The following is a 21,783-nucleotide window of genomic DNA, read 5'->3' on the forward strand; positions in this document are numbered from 1 at the left end:
AGGAGGGGCACTAATGACAGCCATTCTGCTTTTACCATGTAATGTACAATCCTGCTGTTTTTGTTTGTTCTAAAATACAGTGGCTTTCTTAGCTGGTATTTCTAATGAAAGTCAAGTGTCATAGGCATCTCAGGGAGGCTTAGGCCTTAGATTTCGTCAGCTAAACATGTGAGAATATGAGCTTGGGAATGCACGTTTTATGAATTCCTTTCTGGGGTTTCAGTTTGACCTGGGTTGGAGGTTGCATTTAAGGAAGTGGTGTATCCCCAGCAGTGAAGGTTTAGGTAGCTGGGATGCAAGTTTAGCTGCACAGGTAACTGAGGTGCTGTAGTGGCTGTGCACCAGTTTTAGGAATGTCAGTAACACTTTAAAGTACCGTCATGTCCATCTAGATGCGTAACTAGTTACAGCCAAAATTCTGTAATTCTCAGTGTGTTTTCTGAATGGTGCAAATAGTTTTTTGCTAGCATAACATCCCAATATTTAAAGGATAGTTACAAAGAAGATGGAGACTTCGTTTTACAAGGAGACATGGAAAAGAAAGGGGGAGAGGGGTAATGGTTGCAAATTACTCCTGGTAAGATTCCAATTGAACACTAGAGGGGAATTTTTTGCTATGAGAGGAATCAGCCCTAAAGGGGGTCTGCAAGAAAGCTGAAGAGGCATTTGTTACAAGGGCATGTAGAGATAGGACAAGGGGGAATGGCTTTAATCTGAAAGAGCGGGGATTTAGACTAGATATTAGGAAGAAGTTCTTTACTGTGGGGGTGGTGAGACAATGGCACAGGTTGCCCACAGAAGTTATGACTGCCCCATGTGTTCAACGCCAGGTTGGATGGGGCTTTGAGCAACCTGGTCTAGTGGAAGGTGTCCCTGCCCGTAAGGGGAGTTGGAACTGGATGATCGTAAGGTCCTTTCCAACCCAAACCGTTCTATGATTTATTGGAATAATCTCTGGGAAGTGGTGGATTCCTCAGTTTTGGACACTTAAGATTCAGCTGGACAGGGTGCTGGGAGAGCTAGTCTAGGTCATGCCTTGCCAAGAAAAGTTGGACCAAATGATACTTAAGTTCCCTTCTAACCTGGTGTTCTATGATAATTCCACTTAAAACATAGTGAGTTTTGAATAGCGATACAATACAGTGCATTTTCTTAATTAAACATTTTGGGTTTGCATATTTAAGGGTTTAAATACTGAAAAAGTTTAGGTTAAGTTCATATAAGCAATTATGAAATTGGTTTGACTGCACTAGAAAAATGAATACGGATTGTTCACTGTCAGAATCTGAGGCTGTGTGAAGGCATCTTCTAGGTCAAATTTTATTTGATGCTGTCATTATACACCTGGGTGATGGAGTGTGAAGTACCCAGGGGAAGCACAAGACAAAGCTCCTTGGAAATGCAAAGCTGTGAGTGCTGAGGGTCAGAGTTCAAAGTTTCTTAGCAAGATGGAAAAGCGATAGGAGAACAAGAATACATTTGGATAGCAATAATCATTGGTATTAAGTGCAAGATACAGAGGAAGATACACCAAATGTACAAGATACAAAGGAAGATACACCAAATGTACAAGATACAGAGCAAGATATGCAAGATGTAGGAATTAAGTCTTTAAATGTGATTGTAAAAAGGAAAGGCATGGTCTCTTCTCCATGGATGTGCAGAAAACAAGAGGCAAGAGGAGGCAATGTAGTGAGGTTGGATGTTAAGAAAAACATCACTTTTCTGAGTGTGTGAATATTAATAAAATTTCCAAGAATATCACTGAATCTACATTTATCATTCCTTACAGACAGTTGCATTGTGGATAAAGGCACAGTTGGCCCTAATTTTGGCAGGGCTCTTGAATCTGTCTAAAATCTTCTCTATTCTTTTTCACCCTTAAGATCCATCCATATTTTATTTTGTCTGGTAGTCTGTATAATACTGCATTATTCTTTAATCTTAGAATTCATTGTTAGGATGAACAATGTCAGCTGCCTTCCCAGTATTGTTATGCAGTTTATAGGGTATGAAGAAACCTTCATAAAAATCTGATTTTCATGTTTATCATAATAATGTTTTAAAATGCGGGGGCTTTTTTTGATTGGTTTGTGTTTTTTTTTTTTTATTTTTTTTAACAGTTTTAATGATAGCCCTTCAATAACGTTTGTAACATTGCAGTTTAAATCCTTTATACGACTGAAAATCAGCGGAACATTTTGAAACCCTAGTAAGAGAACTCCTGAGTTTTTAAAATAGCTAACATAGAAGATAGAGTGGCTCTGCTATGGAACAATACTGACATCCAGTGGTGGTCTCGTACTAGTGCTTTCTTTGAAGTTGCACTTTGCTTTATTGTTAAAATTGTTCTCTCTTCTTTTGTGGAGTTACAAAATATGATAAATTTGAAAGCTCTCTGCGATTTCCTGCCCCCCTTCCATTTTGTATGGCATAATTGCATAAATGTGCTTTCTTAGCAAAGTAATAGTAGAAACATTCTGATTTCTACATACACACATTGAAAAATAGCTATATAAAGTCTGCTGTAAGATGTAGGCTGGCACTGAATTACAAAAAGTACTGTTATCACAGTTTGTGTTCTCTGCTAATATCAGTGATTCTGTGAAGAGCTGTGAATCTTAAATGTGTAAATTTTACAGAGCATGCTTATTAATATTAATTTCTTTTATTGTTTCCTTAAAGGAAGCTTCTCCTTAATAAAATGTGAGTTGTAGAGATGACAGGAGAAAATTACTGAGGACTGCTGAAGGCTAGAAGATTGAACATTTCTGTTTGTGCATGAACTGTTAATTACAACTAGAGGAAAACATGCTTGTGACAAATAAACATTATTAGGAAAGTTTTTTACGTGGTGGATTTAATTCTAGTGTAAAGCTCTTATTTTAAACCTATTAAAGTGTATGTGTGTGTGTACATGTGCATGTTTGTCTGCAGATCAAGTATTTGATCCGGCAGTATAGAGTAGGCAAGAAAAAAAATGTATGTACTCTTGATATCACTGATTTTCTTCAGTGTTTCAGACATAGGTGGTAATGGTATAATAGTACAGAAATCTGTCTGTACAGATTTAGGGCATGTCAGGTATAGTCTGTTCTTGATGAAGTAAAGCAGAAAATAAAATGAGGTAAGTAGAGGTGCAGCAGAGATTGGTGGTACAGAATTACAGCCCTTAGCAATGGCAAATACAGGAAAGGAGAATGTGCACACCTATAATGTGCAAAAGTGGGTTATTAAATTGATATCATACTTTATCTGAAGGAGCAGTGGGAAAACACCTCTGCCTGTCACTGATGCAATATGTGTATTACAAAGGAAAAATTACTGAAATCTGTTTATCACAGAAGCTTATTGAGAACATTTTGACAGAAAAATTGCAGATTGGGATTTTTGTGTGAATGGTTCACATAGAAAATGCTGATTCATTACTAATGGCTTTGTTTTAATGTTTCATTTGAAGGTAAGGTAAGAATCTAGGTACTTTGTAGGAGATGTTCTTCTGACAAAAGCTGTTGCTAAGAGGATTGTACTGCTACATGTCTCGGATGAGCAGAGCTGGAGGGGGGGGGGAATAGGTGAGCTATCCCTCCAGGCTTCAGCAAACGTAATGTGGAAGAACTGCAGTAGAAGCATTTATTTTTCTCTCCCTACCAGTCTCTCTCAAGAGGATGCACCACAAATAACCACCTCAACCGTCTGAGGCAGCTTTCTGTCCATTTGGTTGTAAACTGTTGCATTGGGGTTTTTTGGTGTTTTTTTTGTTTGTTTGTTTGTTTTTTAATTTGTATTAATATACTAAGGCCACAAATTCCCTATGTGACTCATGCAGCATTACTTGCTGTAATTCCTTAAAAATCAATTGAATTATCTACATTACTTTGATTTATAGCTTTTGAGATTGTTTTAAAACCTATGCAAGAAACAAGTCTAGTGAATACTGTTTTTCTTGGAAACCAAAGGTGACTGCAGTACATGTTACCGTAGTTACCAGTCCTCCTAGAAAGAAGTTCTTTGTCAGTTTGTGTGGGTGCTGGTGGTTCGGTTTGTCATTCTAAAATGCTTGTTTATGGAAAGGGCAAAGGGAAATTTGAGGGTTTTGGTCTCAGCATTTTTATTCCAGGTTATTCCCTATTGCCCTGGCTTTCAGAGAGAAGGTGTAGACAGCTTGGGATGGAGGTCTGCAGAGCAAGAATTGATGAGGACACTGCTTGTACAGCACTGCCTGGTAGCTTGTGGCAATGGGGAGCTTGTGAGCTGCTTCCAGCAGTGTGATCTGGTTCATGGGTGGTTTAGGATTGCTTCCTGCCTCTTGGCAGTAGGAAATATATTGGGTTAACATACCAGAATCGAATTGTAGTTCACCTTTCATTATCTGAGGTTGTGATGTTTTGCAAAATGAGCAGAATGGGGAATGTAGATGTTGTTAGGCACTCACATGAATAGAACAGACATAGCTGTATGGCTGTTCTCTCTGACTCCAGAAGAGGTTTTTGCTGTCTTCTGTTTTTTTTCAGGGCCAGATTTTTTTCTTTCCTTCATCTAATATAGAGAACGTAAAGATTGAGTGGCTTTATGCTGTAAAGTTCCTATCTTCGGCATATCATGTACTGTAATTAAAAGTGGATGGATAAGGGGCCTCTGTTACCTTCAGAGCCTGGAAGAAGAATTTCAGGCTTAATCTGTGTGGTGTGGAGGAAAGGATTATGTCATCTGAAGAGTTAATTTTGCCTGTTGCAACTCCCTTTTCATACTTGAGAGATATAGATGTTGGGTCTGTTTTTTCTTTTTTCCCCCCCCCCATGTAAATGCATCTATTTAAAAAGAAATACTGTTATGTTTTGGTGGTTTGGTTTGTGGGTTGGTTTGGGGTTTTTTATGTGTTTGGGTTTTCCTCTTCAAATATGTGAGCCTGTTGCAAGAAATATACAAAACTAAAGCCTAGGTAGTCCTAATAAGAGACTGTACAGACAATGAGAGGGGGGAAAAAAAAGAACTTTCTGTAATGTTGTAAAGAAATTCTAAACACGTATTTGGAGTACTTGTTGCTGTATAAAATAGTCTAAGACAGTTATTAGGGCAAAATGGAAAGAGGGACTGGATGTACATTGCTTCCAAGCTTCTTTTAAAGAAGGAGAAATCTGTGCTTTGTCCATTTCTGGTGTAAAGTGTTTCTTGGTTGCAGTTTGTTCTATGATCAATTTCTGACCATTTCTAATGAAATCTACATTTCTGCATCCTGTTGCACCAAAAGTAGCACCTGATGTATTGCTGGAAAGCTCTGCTAGCTTTGCTTTTTTTTTTTCCTCTGTTGAAGTTGTTTAGCATAGTTTTGCTAACTCGGTTGTTGATTTGATCTTTTTTCTTGAAAGTAATTTTGATCCTGCTCTTATGCATTTAAGTAATTTATGCTTTCATGTAATGAATATCTATAAAAACCAAACCAACCAACCCCAAGCTATAAAATATCCCTCCCACTTTGTTCACAGATTTTGCTTTTTTTGAAGACTGCTTTAACAACCATGTTAATCAGTCTTCTGCTGAAAAGCTTTAGTGTTTGCTTAAATCAAAGTAATAGATGTCCCCAGTGGCATTTCGTGATTGGTGCCTCTGTTACATTGGCAGAGATCTCAGTCAGCAGTGTTTCTGCTAAGTGCTGTTGCTTATATTAGCATAAGTCAAAAATGAATAGTCTTTTCCAGTGGGTTTTTCTTTATCTTTCTGTCTCAAAAAAAATTCCAAAGTAGTGAGACAAACAACAATGAAAATTTATCTATAAATTCATACATATAAATTTATAGACTGTTTAACTGTCTTTTTTATTTTTTTTTTATTAAAACGGAGTGGAATTTTGACAACTGTGACTGCATCTTCACTTTGCAGTGATAAAGTAAAACATGACTGGTCTAGTGGAAGGTGTCCCTGCCTATGGCAGAGGGTTTGGAACTAGGTGATCTTTATTGTCCATTCCAGCCCAAACCATTCTATGATTCTGTGACTCAACAGCGAATTTTGTGGTAGCAGAATTAGTTTTATCCTGTATAAGAGGAATTTAATTCTTGGGCAGATTGTTGATTTTGTTCAGTCTTTAAAAACTTTTTTTTTTTCTTCTTGCTGTAAAATGGTAATCTAAAATCTAAATCCTAGGCTAAGTAACTGTAGGAGAGCTACAGTCCTGTTAGTTTCAGCAGAGTTAAGAATGACTTCATTTACATTAGGAGCAGAAGAGGAGGAATCTTCCCATGCCTTGCCTGACAGTCTAAATCTCACCTTATGGATTTCTGTAGTCCCCCTAACCCCTGCTGTTGAACTGACATTCAGTTTTACGCTGAAGATGGCAGAAGGGAAACCTGTACAGTTTATGGTATTGCTCTTTCTAGGAAGTCTTCTGGCATAATTAAACCACAGTTGAAGCCTTGAGAACAGGATAGTACCTGTGGGATGTTATCTGTTCTAGTTTCCTCTGGCACAGAGTGGGAATGCTGTCCTACTTTACCTTCTGACTCCAGTTAAGCAGATCTGCTAATTTACAGTAGTTACCTGAATTGTAGTACTTGAGCTGAGAGCCACTCAGCTGGGAAATCCTGCACTCCCATGCAAGCCGCCAAATCTTACCACCTTATTCTTCTCAAGCATCTGCCTTTTATATAAAAAATAGCATTGTTTCTTCTTATGAATGCGTTTTTTTTTCCCATTCAGTGCATCTGGGGTTTGGGTTGTTTTGGGTTTGGTTCTGTTGTTTTGTTTGGTTTTTTTTTTTGCTTGTTTGCTTGTTTGTGATTTTTTTTTTTATGATGGTGGTCTGTTCCCTCAGGATTTGATAGATGTCAGTGTTTGACTTGAACACTTATATCCCATCAAGTATCAGGTTAGAGCACAACTGGGATTGTTCATTAGTCTGGGAACACTGGCAGGGCTGGAGAGGGTGATGTTCAGCATCAAAAAGGCCTGTTAAGTGCGCTTTCCTTCAAATCAATTGCCTTGTTTGTATGTTACATTGTGGATGTTACTTTCTTTAACAAGAAGTATTTCTTGACACACACAGGAATATTTGGTTTTAATATTCATTAATGTATATTAAGATTTCTTAAATCATTCTTCTATTTGTTGGGGAATGGTGATTTCTCGGTAGATAGTCATTTAAATGTTATTTGGGCAAGTACTGTGTTTCAGACAGAATATTTAGGAAACATCAGTTATTTAGTGATTGCTGTCATGTATTTAAATAAAATGAAGAGCTGTGCAGAGAAGGCAGATTGCCAGCTACGTAAAAATTAAAACTTGGGCTTTGAATAGAAAATATTAGTCAAAATGAATAACAAGTATCACAATTTCTGAGTACTTAAGTTAAAATTCTTACTATTTTAAAAAATTGTTTCAGAGGTTCAAATACATCGACCCTTTTGAATTGATTAGCTGAATCCTTATAAAGCTAACACTGTTTAGAGGAACAAATTTATTTTATTCTCAGAACTTATGTCTGAACAGAATTTTTGCAAGAAGAAACTGGTTCCAGGCTACCAGCATGAGGATCACAAATGCCATTTCCAAATGTAGTTGTGGGGGAGATTTTCTATTCTTGTTTAAGATTTTTCACCATGTTTGAAGGTTGATGCTCTGTAATAAGCTTTCATTTTTATCACGTTCTTTGTAGCCCAGGCAGGCAAGAATATATTCTATAGGATGTATTATTTTTAAGGAATACAGTGTTATATGTTATGTGCCCCAGCCCTTTAAAGCTTAACCGTACATCCTTGCTCTTTAGAAACAGATGTTTTCTGTGTTGTGTGTGGGATGGGTGTTTTTTAGTTTAGTTTGGTTTGTTTTCTTGCTTACAAGTGAAATGAAAGAAAGTATGCTACTTAAATCAAGTAAAGACCAAATGGTTTATTTTGAAACCAGGTTCCCTTAATTCTAGGATGTGGGCGTGAGGAGTGTAGTTCAGAATAATTGGTATGATGGGGGATTGTTACTTTTTAAGTAGAGATTTGGTTTGGCTTCCTTTATTTAGAAACTATGGAAGAAGAAATCTTAATCTTATCTCAGTGTAAGGAGACTGATTACATGAAGCCATTTCCCATGTATTTTTAAATCTATGCTCCACGAGCACAAAAGATACAAACTAAAGACAATAATCATATATACAGGAAAAATGTTTGCCTAATAGATACATCATGTGATATTCTAATACTGTATTTTGTCTTTAACAGGTATCTTTCAGATGAAGGAATTGAAGCTTGCATAAGTTCCTCTGAAAAAGTTAATACAAATGACATTATCCTGGTTGCCCTTAATGTAAGTTATGATTGTGAAAACATTTTTCCTGACAAATCATGCTAAAAATGTTATATTTAATGGCTGAAGTGTAGGTTTGTGTGGCTAATTAAGTGTGCAGTTACCTGTGTGACTAATGTATAGGATAGTACTCATCTCTCGCCTTGCATATATGGTTGTGAATTTTACTTTGAAATAGCACCTATTCTGAACTGTGAAACCTGGAGGAAGAAAAAATGAACATAATTTGCAGTAGGAAAATATGCTTATGAACTGTAAATGTAAAGTCAAAGTACAAGCAGTAATGTAATCAGAACTGTTGTGTACTAACATCACTGGTAAACATTAGTAAGCCTGCTCCCTTTCAGTAACAATGAAACAAGGGCAGCGACTTAATCTGTGTATTTGTTCTTCAAAAAAAAAATTATTCTATCACAAGGCAGAGTTTTGAGAATTTTACATTTCTTTTGTTTCAAACCTCTCAGTCATCTGTACTCAGAAGTTTTAAGGCTTATGCACTGTATATAGATTTATGTGAACTTCACCCTTTCTACTAACTATAGGTAGTTCTAATGGGAAAAGCAGTGTATAGGTTACTTAAGAGAAAAGTATTCTTTCTTAATGAAATTGTGAATGAGAATTCTTAAGGGACTATTTTGTCCATCTTTAAGATTTAACCATTTTTCATTCAAGAAAAATGGTTGAATCTTATTTCCTCCTTTCACTTATTCTTTAAAGCATGTGTCTGATCACTCATATGTATGCATGCACCATTTCATGTAATGAATTTGAAAAGAAAAGCAAAATTATGATGCAGAAATGTAAAGAATGTAATACAAGACATGCAGAGGATAAGCATTTGTTTCTGGACTGTAGTAGCACATTCATATGTATCTGAGAATGCATTACTGTTTTAGAAAAATAACCCCAAACAAACAAAACCAAATACTTCTGACTTGTTGGGTATTACCCCGCGTGTAATTAAATGCTGGAACAAGTACTAACATAGTCATTTGTGCACACACGTGCTTGCTTGGTAGATAATAAAATAACTCCAAAGCCAGTTTTAATTGCTTATCAATGTTTTTGTCATTAAGTCAGTTGTTTTGATGCCTAGAAGATTAAGTTGCTTGTTGGGTAAGTAGAGAATAGCAGTGTGGCTTGAACAGCAGGATAACAGAGAATTTAGATTCCACTTCTTATAAACTCACAAATTCTTTCCTTGACTGCTAGAGACATGTTTTAGGCAGAAGAAACCAAGAAGTCAATTGACCTTTTTTTGTGTGTGAATTGCATAAATAAGTATGAAATAGACATAAATGTACCTTCAGTGCTTTAAATGTTTTTATTTGGGTAGGATTTTGCAAAGAGTTTGTAAAAGTTGTGCCTCCTTGTTGCTGCTATGATTGCAAACCACTTTGCTGGAGACTTGTCAATTATATGGATATGGAATATGTGGGAACAGTTTACAGGAGCTTGTGTGCTCTTCAGAGATAAATAACTGACTGATCAGTTCCCTCAGGTGGGCTTAGATTGAAAACTGAATGTGCTTTCTTGTCTCTATCTATGGCTATCTTGAAAGTGGGTTGTGTTTATCCACTCTATATACTTGGAGTAAATACACTGAAAGAGCATCCCTACAATTAAATGCTTTGTTTGTAGGATGCTGATGTTTCTTGCTAAAAACAGAACAAACTACTTGTTTACAGTGTTTTGCATGCTAAACTATAGAGCTGCTCAGTTCTGGATTACAGTGCCAGAGCAATACTCCATTGGCATGTATTAATGGCGAGTTAGTGTAGAAGTTCCAGTAGTAATTACATTTAGCCCTTCTATTGGAAGTTTTTATGACCATAATAAATAAGGATGGTTTTCAGCTTCAATACAGTAATCCGCACCAGCATGTTCTATTTAAAACCAATAGGCTTATTTCAAACAGTGGAGTTTAGAAAGCATAGCTGTTTTAGGCTGCACTGCTGTGCTGTGTTTATTTTGTTCACATGTGTAAATGCACTAAAAACCTAATATGAAAAGTTTAATTAGTTTTAATTCCACTTCCTATGTTCACATGTTGCACCTTCTATCCATCCAGTGCATCCTGTTGTCAGACATCACCCTGATTGATACACTTGTCCAAACAGTGTTAGGTGAGGAAAGTGCTTTTGTGGACATTTGTTCCTTTGATCATACAAATTCTTTAGTTTAATGTTGTCAGGGGCCATGTTGCACAGTTGCTGAATAATGTCATGCAGCTGTCTACCTCACTTCCAAAAGCATTAATTGGGTATTTATGTTAAAAAAGCATTTAAGAAAAATAAAAGGTAAGCTTTTACTCTAGATATAATTGCGAAAATCATCTCAACCTTTCATGAAGGATTTGTGCATGTAAGAACAGACAAACTAAAAACTCTTTTCTCTGAAGTGCCAGATTGAGAGTGAAGAAAGATGTTTACCTCTGTTAAATCTCAGAGGTAGTAATTTTGTTTCATCTGTTCAAAGCATTTTAATCATATCTGAAAATGTGCTTACACCAAGAATATAATTTAAAACCAAAAGGATTTCTTCTGTGAACACTTAGTTGTTAATTTTTTTTCATCATATGCAGCTATTGGGTTGTTTTTCTTAGTCTGTATATAGTGGAAGAAACATAGAAGAAACACCCTTCTTTTTCCTACTCCAAAATGATTATTTTTTTAAACAAGATGTTTTAGGTTAACATTCTCTTCTGTATTAATTTCAGACAGATTTAAGAACGATTGGCAAGAAATTCCTTCCCAATGACATCAATGGTGGAAAGGTGGAAAAGGTATAATATTTTTATTTCACTATTTCTGTGTGATGACAGCCTTTTGTTGTGCATTATTCTGATTGTGTCATTATTTCACATACAAAAGAACTCAGTATTTGAGCATACTACAGGATAAATATATGGATATCTCAGTTTGCCCAGTAGGCTTCAAGAGGACTCTTTCTTCTTTTTATTTCTCAACTTTGAAATGCTTAAGTAAATGTGGACAATCCTAGTAACTTAATTTCATATAATAGAATCCTAGAATAGTTAGGGTTGGAAAGGACCTTAAGATCATCAAATTCCAACCCCACAGCCATGGGCAGGGACACCTCACACAAAACCATATCACACAAGGCCTCGTCCAACCTGGTCTTGAACACTGCCAGGGATGGAGCATTCACAACCTTCCTGGGCAGCCCATTCACAGTATCACAGTATGTTAGAGATTGGAAGGGACCTCAAAAGATCATCTAGTCCAATCCCCCTGCCGGAGCAGGAACACCTAGATAAGGTTACACAGGAATGTGTCCAGGTGGGTTTTGAATGTCTCCAAAGAAGGAGATTCCACAACCTCCCTGGGCAGCCTGTTCCAGTGTTCCATCACCCTCACTGAGAAGAAGTTTCTTCTCAGGTTTAAGTGGAACCTCTTGTGTTCCAATTTGTACCCATTTCCCCTTGTCCTTTCATTGCTTGCCACTGAGAAGAGCCTGGCCCATCCTCGTGACACTCCCCCTTTATATATTTATATACACTAATAAGGTCAGTGCCTCACCACCCTAACAGGAAATAATTTCCTCCTTATATCCAATCTAAACTTCCCCTGTTTAAGTTTGAACCTGTTACCCCTTGTCCTGTCTCTACAGCCCCAAATGAAGAGTCCTCCCCAACATCCTTACAGACCCCCTCAGATACTGGAACGCTGCTATGAGGTCTCCACGCAGCCTTCTCTTTTCCAGGCTAAACAGCCCCAACTTTATCAGCCTGTCTTCATACGGGAGGTGCTCCAGTCCCCTGATCATCCTCGTGGCCCTCCTCTGGACTTGTTCCAACAGTTCTTCTACTTTTTATGTTGAGGACACCAGAACTGTACACAATACTCCAGGTGAGGTCTCACAAGAGCAGAGTAGGGAGGCAGGATCACCTCCTTCGACCTGCTGGTCACACTCGTTTTGATGCAGCCCAGGATACGGTTGGCTTTCTGAGCTGCAAGCGCACACTGCTGGCTCATGTTCATTTTCTCATCAACCAGCACCCCCAAGTCCTTCTCTGCAGGGCTTCTCTAAATCTCTTCTTTGCCCAGCCTGTAGCTGTGCCTAGGATTGCTCCGACCCAAGTGTAGGACCTTGCACTTGGCATGGTTAAACTTCATGAGGTTGGCATCAGCCCACCTCACAAGCGTGTCAAGGTCCCTCTGGATGGCATTCCTTCCCTCCAGTGTATCAACCGAACCACACAGCTTGGTGTCATCGGCAGACTTGCTGAGGGCACACTCAATCCCACTGTCCATGTCAGGGATGAAGATGTTAAAGAAGGCTGGTCCCAACATGGATCCCTGAGGGACACCACTTGTTACTGCTCTCCAGCTGGACATAGAGCCATTGACTACAACTCTTTGCGTGCAGCCCTCCAGCCAGTTCTTTATCCACTGAGTGGTCCATTCATCAAATTGATATCTCTCCAATTTAGAGACAAGAATGTCGTGTGGGACAGTGTTAAACGCTTTACACAAATCCAGGTAGATGACATCAACTGCTCTACCCCTGTCCATCAGTTCTGTAGCCCCATCATAGAAGGCCACCAAACTGGTCAGGCAGGATTTCCCCTTAGTGAAGCCATGCTGGCTGTCACCAAGCACCTTGTTTATTTTCATGTGCCTTAGCATGCCTTCCAGGAGAATCTGCTCCAAGATTTTGCCAGGCACAGAGGTGAGATTGTCTGGTCTGTAATTCTTCAGGTCATCCATTTTCCCCTTCTCAAAAATGGGGGTTATATTTCCCTTTTTCCAGTTGTCAGGACCTTCACCTGACTGCCATGATTTTTCAAATATGATGGCCAGTGGCTTAGCAACTTCTTTTGCCAGCTCCTTCAGGACCTGTGGATGGATTTCGTCAGGTCCCGTGGACTTGTGCATGTTCAGATTTTTAAGATGGTCTTGAACCAGTTCCTCTTCTACAGTGGGGCTAAGCTCTTCATTCTCACATTCCCTGCATCTGCCTCCCAAGACTTGGGTGGTGTGGTCAGAGCCTTTGCCAGTGAAGACTGAAGCAAAGAAGTCATTCAGAACCTCAGCTTTCTCCAAATCCTGTGTAGCTAGTTCTCCCGAGAGCTTCCCGAGGGGGCCTACGTTCTCCCTAGTCTGTTTTTTATTTTCAGTGTACCTGTTCTCACTCAGAAGTCATTTACCCTGTTTTGTCTTGACACAGGATCAGAAGTTAGTTTTTTCCCCACCTTTATTCTTCTGAGAACAATAAAGCAGGTTTAGGGGTAAAGCAAAGCAGCTGTATGATTATGATATATAGTAATACATGTTGATACTGTATTGCTCACTAATATGCATCATTATAGCTAGCCACTCTGTGTAATTTTCCTGTGACTGTGTATCCTAGAGATTATGTGGATAAAGTTGTGTTAGATAGTATTTCATATGCTGCAGAACAATATTATATTCAAAACTTGGATGTGCTGGATTTTTAACATATGTTGTACGTTCAGATAAAAATTAAGTTTGTCCCCTTCAGTGCACCCTTCTTGCTTTCTTCCTTACATGCAGTTAAGAGAGGGGATAAATGAAGGAATTTTATTTTAAACTCAGTAGTAGTTCTCAAGTCAAACCATTTTCTTTAACTTTCAAATATTGACTGTCTATCACTGATGTGAAAGTTCTGGGGAAGCAGAGTTCATTACTCTAGGAATTCAAACAGTGATAAATCAAGATGGGTTTGGCTTCTTCTAAGAAAGCAAGATTTATGAGAGAGGCTGTTAAGAGCTGTTGGGATTTGTTTTTTCTGCTGATGCTATTGTCTAAATGGAATTGTGACTGCTGTAAACATTGGCTTCTCCAGGAACAACAGCCTGAACATTATTGTCAGGTATGAAAAGAACACTTGAGAGATAGTGTATTGCAAGATCATAGTTTTTAGCCAGGCAGCAGTCTGTGCATGCAGCATATTACTGATTAACTTTCTGGGTAAAATTTTATTAACTTTATTTCTTATTATGTGGACCTATGTTTTTTTGCAGATATAACTTAAATAAAAAAGGTGGTATTCTATGGCACTGATTGTTTGCCTCTTTAGGTTTCTGGATACAATGCTGTTCAACCTTCTACAGTGCTTAAATAATTTTTTACCACCTAAAAAAAATTGATTTAACTGTTTCTAGTATCTACGATTTTAATATTTTTCTTCCTCTTCTGTATGCTGTTTTTGAAATATGGAAAACAAGCAAAATGGATTTGAACTGGTCATTTCTTAGTTGCTTAATTGGAGTATTACTGAATTCTGTGTTTCAGATCATGTAATATTAACAAGGTCCAAATGTATTTGGTTAAATGTAAATCTCCAGATTACTGAGGTTTTATGTATGGCCTTATTTTGTTTTGCTGTTAGAACATGATTTCAGTTCAAAGTGATTTGAATAGTACTGTGGTTTTTTTCAGTTTTCATAGTAGGATTTCTTTAGAGGTAGATGTTCAGTTTTCAGTCATAACTTGAGAATATACCTAGAAACATCACCATTTTCTTTAGAGGTAATGTTTCCTGTATTGTTATTGTGTAGTTCAAGTGATCAGTTAAAGGTGAAAGTGTCATTAATTTCCTCAAATCTTTGGTGGACTTATATATGAGAATATACTTACATGCTTTAAAATGTTTGCTTCTAGTTTAGCTGCTTGAGTCATGTTCTTCGTGTTTCTCAGCTCAAACTAGAGAAGGTGCAGTTGCGCCATTTGTTTCCACAAAGTACAAAACCTCTGCACAAAAACAAGGGATGTGTGCTTGAGAGCTGTGGTGGTTAGTGCTTTGAAGTACCTGGGAGATAACAGCTACCTTTCCATGGGAAAAGCCTTCTGCACCTGTTCACACACAAATACTACGTCTATATTATGTAAAACTGAACATCTCAGAAAATGAAAAGGTGAGAAAAATGTAGTTCTAGTTTAATTTTCAAGGATCCCCTTTAGCCTGTTGCTCTTCCCTCAGTATATGTTCTGCTTTGTGTTAACTGCGTGTCCTTTTGAAGATTCTCAGTTTCGTTACTGGCAGTACAAAACAGTATATACGTCGGGTCCTAAATAAAGGAACTGTTAACTGAATGGAGCTTGGTAAATTTACGCATGACTTACAGTCAGAAGTGGGGGACTGGATAATGGAATCAAAATGCTGCCGGAATCAGTCCGATCCAAATTTTTTTTCTGAAAGTTTGCTTGATTCAAGCTATTTCTGTTTCTGAGATTGTCACATAGTTGAGAGAGATCAGTGTTTACAGAATTCTGCTGGTTTTAATGATGAAAGAGTGAAAATAGAGAGGAACAGGGTATTTTTTTTTTTTTTTTTCCTCTTGGGTAATGACTGCTGACAACACCAGAAGGAATTCTGAGAAGCTGGAGGAAACAGGCTGGACAGAGAAAACTGTGGCCCCTAATGGCCTTTGATAAAGGCAGGTGTTTGTTTAACAGATGGAGCTTGTTAAATCCTAGGGACTTAGTTCTGTCAGCATTGTTAAGGAGCCAAGATTTTTTACATGTGAACTTTTAGTAAAATTTAATTTGATCTTACTTTAATCAACTGTCTTTATTTGAATCATAGACCTGGGAAAATTATTCTAAAAAGAATAAACAAAAAAAAACAGCCAAACAAACCCCAAACAAACCAAAACCAAACACGTACTGATCATTTCCTGGGAGATGATGATCTTTTGGGTTCTGAAAGGAAGTAGCATTTATGCATAAAAAGTCTGTTTGTGAATGACCTCTAACTATAGTTTTTAGTCCAGTGTACTGAATCTTTGCTTAACTGTAGTATTTACTTTTTTTTTTTTTGAGTAACGTAAAGCAAATCTGACTAATTAGTAAGTGCTCCTACTTAGCTTGCAATATATAAAAACATTTTATGATACAGAAGTACATGTTTACAAAGACATGTATTTGCTTTAGGCAAGTAAAGAACACAGTTGGGGCAGGAGAGACTTCTTAACAATCTGTAAGTAGAAAGTAGTCATTCAGAAACGCTTCAGGAAACAGAGATTATACATTACTATTGTTCCTCTCATCCAAGACCAGGATCAGTATTATATATGTGTATCTTGAGAACATATGATGTATTTCCATCTTGCATAAAAATAACTTTATTTTGTAGTGTAAGTGTAATAGGCAAGTATTTGTGTAAAATTTGCATCTGCATACTCCAGAGGGACCTTGACACGCCTGTGAGGTGGGCGGATGCCAACCTCATGAAGTTTAACCATGCCAAGTGCAAGGTCCTACACCTAGGCCAGAGCAATCCCAGGCACAGCTACAGGTTGGGCAGAAAAGAGATTCAGAACAGCCCTGCGGAGAAGGACCTGGGGGTGCTGGTTGATGAGAAACTGAACGTGAGCCAGCTTCAGTGTGTGCTCACAGCCAAGAAAGCCAAGCGTATCCTGGGCTGCATCAAAAGGAGTGTGACCAGCAGGTTGAAGGAGGTGGTCCTGCCCCTCTGCTCTGCTCTCCTGAGACGTCACTTGGAATATTGTGTACGCTTCTGGTGTCCTCAACATAAGAAAGACATGGAACTGTTGGAACAAGTTCAGAGGAAGCCCATGAGGATGATCAGGGGACTGGAGCGCCTCCTGTATGAAGATCGGCTGGTAAAGTTGTGGCTGTTTAGCCTGGAGAAGAGAAGGCTGTGTGGAGACCTCATAGCAGCCTTCCAGTATCTGAAGGGGCCTATAAGGATGCTGGGGAGGAACTCTTCATTAGAGACTGTAGTGATAGGACAAAGGTAATGAGTTAAAACTTAAACAGGGGAAGTTTACACTGAATATAAGGAGGAAGTTCTTTATTGTTAAGGTGGTGAGGCACAGGAATGGGTTGCCCAGGGAAGCTGTGAATGCCCCATCCCTGGCAGTGTTCAAGGCCAGGTTGGATGAAGCCTTGAGTGGCATGGTTTTATGTGAGGTGTCCCTGCCCGTGGCAGGGAGGTTGGAACTAGGATGATCTTAAGGTCCTTTCCAAACCTAAGTGTTCTATGATTCTATGATTCTTAAAGGTGGCATAGTGACCTAGTCTGACACAATATGGGTATTTAACCATTATAGGTGGTTATCAGTTTCAGTCATTAATACACAGAATTGTTTAATTAACTCCTTTATCGACGTGTTTTCTGCTGATTTAAGAAAAAAAACTACTACCAGCATTAACCACAAGATGGCCACATTTGCATAGAAATTGAGAAATCTCTAGTTTCCCATTTTCATCTAGATGACTATATACCAGAAACGTATGTTAAGTATTAATAGAATAAAAATGAAAAGAATATAAAGTTACAAGGTGTAATTTAGTAGTGTTGTTATGCTTAAGGCGTAGCTGGTTTTCTTTTGAGTATTTATGTTCCATTACAATGGAAATGTTCATTCCGAAAGAAGCATTAAGACAGGATTTCATTTCTGAACTCAGAGAGATGCTTTCTGAGTACCCTCTGATGGCAAGCTGTTAAAATGTAACTTGTCAGCGATTCCAATTCCTGTTTAAGGTTACTCATATGTTTCCCTGTTTCTGTTTCATTAGGTTAGTGTAACTAACTCTGTTGTCTTTATTGTCTCTTTGTGGATTTTGATGTTCTACCGTTTTTTTTTGGTGGTGAGGTTTTTGTTTGTTTGTAAAAGAACAAAGTATATGAAAAAGTATGTTAGATATAATAAACTAAACCTTCATATTGAAGTAGCTTATAAACTTAACTAGACATGAATGAATGAATGATATTTTAATTACTTTAAGCTATGTCCAGAAACAAGCTACAGCTGTACTATTTAGAACTTAAGAATTACTTAAATAATAATACGGGATTGTATGCAAGAAAACAGTCACAGAGTCACAGACTAGTTGATGTTGGAAGGGACCTGATAAGGTTATTTGGTCCAATACCCCTGCTCAAGGGCCACCTGGAGACATTTGCACAGGGTAATGCCCAGGCAGCTGGAGCCTCCCCTCCGGTGTTTCACTTTGTGCCCATTGTCATTCTGCAGTTCTCACACAGCAGAGATTCTTCAGTCTCTTAAATCATCTCTGTGGCCTTTCTGTGTCCAGCCTTTGTGTCCATGCTTTAGTAAGCTTGGTCTTTGCCAACAGATGCACAGAAATGTTAGACTTGATGTGCCATTGAGTTACACTACAATGGCCCATCAGTCAGTGTTTAAAGATGTCTGGTGTCCATGACAGGCCGTTAAGGTTTCTGTATCTGTGTATTTAATTTATTACTTTTTCACGGTTGTCTGTTTGGTATGCTGAATAGCCATTAACCTTTACAAAACACTGTAAAATGTACAAACCTGTACAAAGCCATTTATCTTTACAAATCACATATCCTTTATTCCCGGTATTATTACAGTGCTGTCAAATTGCAGTCCCTTTTTTTAAAGGCTGCGTGTTCTAGAAATGTTGAAAGAATGAACTTGCTTTCATCGCAAGCCAAACATTGTCTATTTTTTAGATATAATTAAATTTATCTGTCTGATGTCTTGAAATGTTTTCTCTTTTCTCCTTTTCCTAGGTGATGTAGGTATTATCTGATATATTATTCAACATTATTCCTGGAAGTCTTCAAAGTGTTAGTAAGGGAACTGAAAGCTGCATTTTTGTATTGGAAGGCGACTCCATTATAAGGCGACAACATTATAGTTGGGATATAACCAGCCTTGCTACGTAGGGTACTTGATAATTTACTAGAAAGTTCTGTTGGATAAACAAAACTTGTCTCACTGTTTTTCATGTAACATTCAGCACCTGAGTGCTGGAGAGGCTTCAGCTTGGCTGACTCTTGGATTAAATGTATAAGTGTACCTGTTGACCGTAACTGATTTTGTTTTTATTTACGATAATGATTTTTTTCCTGTCTTTGTTCTCACAATGACACTTTAAAATAGTCCACACAGAAAGTACTGGCATAGGTCTTCTGGATTCACCTGGAACCTAGGGGTGGTTGTCCTTGTTCTCTGGAAGACTGACTATTTTTCCTCCTGTCACCATGTGCTCATTTTGTGTGATGGGAGGAAAAAAGAGCTGAGCTGGGGGTGGGAGATGTGGATTCTTAAGGTCCTGATTAAGTCCATTAAAATAATTGTGGTTTTAGTGTGTGTATTTAAGGAAAGTACATACTTCCATTCTTGTTCTGCACTGGTTTTTAAAGTGACATGTAATTTCCTTTGTTAAAGAAGCAGACACTGTTGTCAATTAAGGGTGCAGCTCTGTTTTATTGTAGTGTATGCTTGATACTGTAGACACAAACCCCTGAACATATTGAACATATTACCCTAGCCCTTGCTTCTTTGTACTCCTGATTTGATAAGGGATCTGCCAAACAGTTGTTTAAAACCAAAAGCAAGTACTTAGAACTACAATTTGCTTGATATTTGCGATGAAAAATGCCCTTGGGGGAAGTTACTATTCTGCCAAGTGCCAAACCTAGTTTCTGTTAACTAGACATGCTTCTTAGTTGCGTAGTGCTTCCTCATCTTTGAAAACAATGTATAATGTTAAAACTCTTAGCATTAATTTATGACAGGGGTAGGCTTCTATTGAAGCAACCCATGAGTGTGGCGCTGTACTTCATTTACTACTATAGAAAACATCATTCGTAAAGAATCTAGAAGAGAATTACAGAGGGTCTCTTCTGCAAGGAGAACTTGTTTTCATGCTATACATTAGAAGGTTTGCTTATACATTATCTAGGTTTGTTTCTGTTGAAATAAAGGGGGGGAATTTCCATTCATATGATAGAGTAGGTCTTTTAACTTATTATCACTGAAAGAAATAAGGTTCACTCAGTATTTGCTAAAAATACTGTTGTTCTTATGCTCTTTTCTTCAAACATTCAATGCTGAAGGAAGAAGACAAGAAAGCTTCAATTTTCACTAGATTCCAAATAAATCTTCAGCTTTTGAGAAATCCTCCATCCAGAATACTGCATGTTCCATGGTTTGTTTGAAGTCATAAACAATGCAGGTGCCGTCTGATTTTAGATTTATTTGAAAGTGTCAAGAATAGGAAAATCCTGTAGAAATTTTAGTTTATAGTACTGCTTGTTGTCTCAAGATCACAAAACTGTTTAGGAAGTGAACTCTGTAGAGTGCTGCTTTTGCTCCTTTTAGTGACTGTTTTCTTCCTCCTATTAGTACAATTTCATGCTTTGTTATTATTCCGAAATACTTTGGAATTTCTTCCTCACAACTTTCATTACTCTTTTGTTCTCATCCTAAAGTTTATTCCCTTTTCTGCATCCTCTGTCTGATTTCACCTGCCTGTTATCTGCTCTTATTTTGTTTTCTTCTGGGCTACTTTGTTTCTAAAAGGGAAGAAGCAGATAAAATGTGCACTTCTTCTTCATTGTGTTTTCTTGGGTGCTAGAGATCAGTTTTACTTCTCAGGAGAAAGGAATGACTCTACTAAGCTGTATCTGAAATGTGATGAACTGGAGGTGTCCCTGCCCATGGCAGGGGGGTTGGAACTTGATGATCTTAAGGTCCTTTCCAACACTAACTATTCTATGATTCTATGGTTTGGTGGGATTTGGGGTCGGTTTGGGTTTTTTTTTAATAGGAGTATGTGCTGCATTTTTAGATAACCAGCAAGGTCTCTTGAGATTGTTACATTCTGATTATACCGCTGTTTGAAGAAGTGGTGTTTCTAGTTAGTGTTTACAGAGGGTTTGTGCTTGAAATGTAGTTTGATACAACCAGATAGTCCTCAAAGATGTTTTTTTTATTTCTTTGAACACTTTGTCAATGAGACCCTGCAGTACAGCATGTGAAGTCCTATCTGGACTCCATAGGATGTTGGAATTGACAGTGTCTGTGGTTTTGTTTGCTTGTGCGCTCTCCCAGCTCTTTTCATTCCCTACTTTTCCATATTCAGTATTACATAGATGTATAAAGCATCACAACTGCTTCTCTGAAAAAGCCATTTTTATGATGTTTTAGAACATGCAATACATGAGTGATAGAAATTGAATATGACTGCCTGATCAAGTTACACTTCCCTTTGCCTGGGGGCATCTGTTAGTGTGTCTAGCTGTTACAGTTAATTTGTTTAATGGTGTTAACAGTTTGGCTTTTCTGTTTTGCATATACAGCTGGAAGGGCCATGTGTTCTGCAAATACAGAAAATACGTAATGTTGCTGCACCAAAGGATAACGAAGAATCTCAGGCTGCTCCCAGAATGTTACGTTTACAGATGACCGATGGACACACAAGCTGCACAGCTGTAGAATACAGCAGCATGTCAAAAATAAGGTGAACAGCTTTGAAAAGAAAGTTCTACTTTGATGCTTGAATGTCCTTAAGATAACAAAAGTGTCTTTAGTAATATATGGAAAAATTGCTTGACATAACAGGCTTCCTTCTCAATTCCTTATATAAAGGAGAAACTTAAATTCAGCGTGTGAAGGTGTCTGTGAATGTACTTTGGTGTTTATGCTGACATAAAGGAAGAAAGTACTTAAAAAAATAAAGGATTTTTGCAGCCATCTGC

General features: G+C 37.9%; 1 protein-coding gene across 3 annotated transcripts in view; it reads left to right on the forward strand.

The window, feature by feature from the left end:
- The window catches only part of TDRD3 (tudor domain containing 3), a 99,420-nt gene that overhangs the window by 35,695 nt on the left and 41,942 nt on the right, over nt 1–21,783 (forward strand). The window contains exons 2-4 of one of the 3 annotated variants that reach the window (XM_061354855.1): nt 8,208–8,292; nt 11,012–11,077; nt 21,385–21,545. In XM_061354855.1, the coding sequence (XP_061210839.1) occupies nt 8,208–8,292; nt 11,012–11,077; nt 21,385–21,545 (312 nt within the window). The remainder of the gene's footprint in view (nt 1–8,207; nt 8,293–11,011; nt 11,078–21,384; nt 21,546–21,783) is intronic. The other 2 variants (XM_061354866.1, XM_061354876.1) reach the window with 2 other exon arrangements.

Source organism: Neopsephotus bourkii, unplaced genomic scaffold (assembly GCF_033783945.1).
Source record: "Neopsephotus bourkii isolate Nb327-2 ecotype Australia unplaced genomic scaffold, CSIRO-AGI_Nbou_v1 NB_83, whole genome shotgun sequence".
NCBI lineage: Eukaryota > Metazoa > Chordata > Aves > Psittaciformes > Psittacidae > Neopsephotus > Neopsephotus bourkii.